Source organism: Rhinoraja longicauda, unplaced genomic scaffold (assembly GCF_053455715.1).
Source record: "Rhinoraja longicauda isolate Sanriku21f unplaced genomic scaffold, sRhiLon1.1 Scf001185, whole genome shotgun sequence".
Classification (NCBI taxonomy): Eukaryota; Metazoa; Chordata; class Chondrichthyes; order Rajiformes; family Arhynchobatidae; genus Rhinoraja; species Rhinoraja longicauda.
The window spans coordinates 33,959-37,003 of record NW_027602401.1 but is presented as its reverse complement, the minus strand read 5'-3'; the positions used below and the strand labels follow the sequence as shown (position 1 = coordinate 37,003).

The following is a 3,045-nucleotide window of genomic DNA, read 5'->3' as shown; positions in this document are numbered from 1 at the left end:
AGTTGCGTGCCGAGTCACTGCGGGTAGAATCTGACCGTCCACACAATATGTGGTTACAAGGTCACATTCTCCTGGCACAGTGAATGTTGCTTGCAGGTACCAAGACCTTCAGGAAGCAGCGCGGACTGTGAGTTGCTCCGGGATTCACTCATTGGTGAGTAATGAATCGAAGCACTGAGGCGAACGCATATTTCACGGCGCCTATTACCTGCTCTCTAAACTTCGACTGGGTGGCAGCGTAAATGAATGTGTTCGTGCAGCAGCTGAAGTTCCTTAGCAAATATCCGACATGGGCGAAAGTCATTTCAGCTTCATTTCCTCCCGTTCCTATCCCTGTGGCCTGATAATAGATGAATTCCGCGACATTGGTTAGCCACAGGAGAATGAAGCTGCCGGATAGTGTGAAGAGTAAAACCACAGACCTCCTCCTGCTCTCCATCTCCGGGTCACTGCTGTTCTCCCCTTTACTCTGACCCCTCAGCCTCTTACGGACCCTGCTGGCCACTAAAATGTGCCGGACTGTCAGAGCGTTGAGCAGCAGGATTACAGCGAAGGGGAGGAACGGAGTTAAAGCGATGTCGAGCCAGTCAAATGCCACCCACCCGGGGTCAGTAAAGTAACTTGGCTTCGGATAACAGAACCACGGTACATTGTCGATGATCGTCCTGGGGCCATAAGTGAAGTAAAGTAGACCGTTCTTCAGGCAGAACAGAACGCCGGTTGTTGCGAGAACCGCAGCCGCAGTTTTCCCGGTGCAATATTTTGTTTTCAGCTTCTGGCAACAAATGGCGACAAACCGATCAAAGGTGAAAGTGACGGTGAACCAGACGGAACAGTTAACAGCGATGCGAGACAGGACTCGGAGTACGATGCAGACAGGAGTAATGTTCAGGAAGCACACCGGGAAATAATGGTAATTGATCTGATACAAAATTACCTCAGTGACAATCACTTGTAGATCCGCCGCTGCCATGGCCACCAGGTAGCGAGTGGTGCAGGTGGAGAGGCCGCACTTACCCCGGGACAGGATCACCACCGCCACCAAATTCACTGCAGAACAAGAACGGAACTAGCCTTAGAGGGAGTACAGAGAAGGTTCACCAGATTGATCCCTGGGATGGCAGGACTTTCATATGAAGAAAGACTGGATAGACTAGGCTTATACTCACTGGAATTTAGAGACTGAGGGGGGATCTTATTGAAACATATAAAATTCTTAAGGGGTTGGAGAGGCTAGATGCGGGAAGATTGTTTCCGATGTTGGGGAAGTCCAGAACCAGGGGTCACAGCTTAAGGATAAGGGGGAAGTCTTTTAGGACCGAGATAAGAAAACATTTCTTCACACAGAGAGTGGTGAGTCTGTGGAATTCTCTGCCACAGAAGGTAGTTGAGGCCTGTTCATTGGCTATATTTCAGAGGGAGTTAGATGTGGCCCTTGTGGCTAAAGGGATCAGGGGGTATGGAGAGAAGGCAGGTACAGGTTACTGAGCTGGAGGATCAGCCATGATCATGCTGAATGGCGGTACAGGCTCGAAGGGCCGAATAGCCTACTCCTGCACCTATTTTCTATGTTTCTATGTTTCTATGGAAGTGGGTAAGAATTAGGAACAGCAGTATGACTCTCGTCCTAAAACACTATCCATCAAGATAATTGAGGTTTTGACCTTCAGAGCTAAATTTTCTGCTGTACTCTCCAATCTTCTGATTTGGTCGATGTCATGGAATCTACCGAACATTGTCTCAATGAAGCAGCTTAACGAACTGGTTTCTGGGACGTCGAACGCAAGACTTTCAACAATCATTGCCGTCCACAATTTAGCATCAACTGAGTCCCACACGGTTCATGCTTCATTCTGAACGCGAGTACCCTGCTGCTTGACTGCGTTGTCTGGGATACAGACTCCTCGCACAGCCCGGGATATCTACTCACTGCACTCTCCCAATACATGCTCCCCGCCCGGTCTCGATTCATACTCCCCTCAATGTCCGGAATACATACTGCCCGCATCATCCCGATACACACTCTTGCAGTGTCGCGTTGCATACTCCTGCACTATTCGGATACAGACGCCACACACTGTTTAGGATACTCCCGCATTGTCAGGGATACATACATCTCTCATTGTCCGGGATACAGACTCTTCGCACAGCCCGGGATATCCACTCACTGTACTATCCGTGATACATTGTTCCGCACTGTCGGTGACACATACCACCGCACTCTCCGTGATATATACTCCCGCACAATCCGTGATATATACTCCCGCACTATCCGTGATACATGCTCCCACACTATCCGTGATATATACTCCCACACTATCCGGGATAGCTATTCACTGCACTCCCCGTGAATTATTCTTCTGCACTATCGGTGATACATACTCCCGCACTATCCGGGAAACATACCCTCGGCTCTCTCCCCGCACTGGCCAAAACACGTACTCCCGCACTATCCGCGATAATACTCCCCCCCCCCTCCCCCCCGCATTGCCCTGGATAAATACTCCCTGCACTGTCCGGGATACAAACTCCCCGCACTGGCCGAAACACGTACTCCCGTACTCCCGCACTAGCATCACTAGAAATACATTGCATTATTTTAACTGAAGACTGAACGAAAGTATTTTTTTCTTGGTTCGTTCAGCCTTTTCTTTGATGTCCGTTACAGATTCGGGCGAAGTCCTACATTAATTTTGCTCTGCTCACTTACCAGGGACTCCAATGACGGCGATGATCACGTACAATATTTTCTCCACTTTGAAATACTCTGCTCCCATTTTCTATTTGAAGAGACGTTTACTTTGATGAAGAAGAAACAAATGTGTGTCGACGCCACATTCCGAGCGCTTTATAGCCTTGTCCATCTCTGCGGGAACATCGAGGTTTCAACGCGGTTAAAAATAGAAACAAAGAGATGACGATAGCGAAGGCAATGCCTCGCTGAGTTGAGTTTGGAGTTTGATTACGAAATAAGGAAGACTGGATAATGAGTCTGCTGGGTTAAGATGGAGAGACACACTGTCAGCAATTGGACATTACTTTAAA

General features: G+C 48.7%; 1 protein-coding gene across 1 annotated transcript; it reads right to left on the bottom strand.

Moving 5' to 3' along the window:
• Positions 1 to 148: 148 nt before the first annotated feature.
• LOC144591602 (putative G-protein coupled receptor 139) lies at positions 149 to 2,777 on the bottom strand. The gene is made up of 2 exons (XM_078395658.1): positions 2,711 to 2,777; positions 149 to 1,050 (listed from the first exon to the last, which is right to left on the bottom strand). The coding sequence occupies exons 1-2, from the start codon at positions 2,775 to 2,777 to the stop codon at positions 149 to 151; spliced, it is 969 nt and encodes a 322-aa protein (XP_078251784.1).
• Between the last annotated feature and the right edge of the window lie 268 nt (positions 2,778 to 3,045).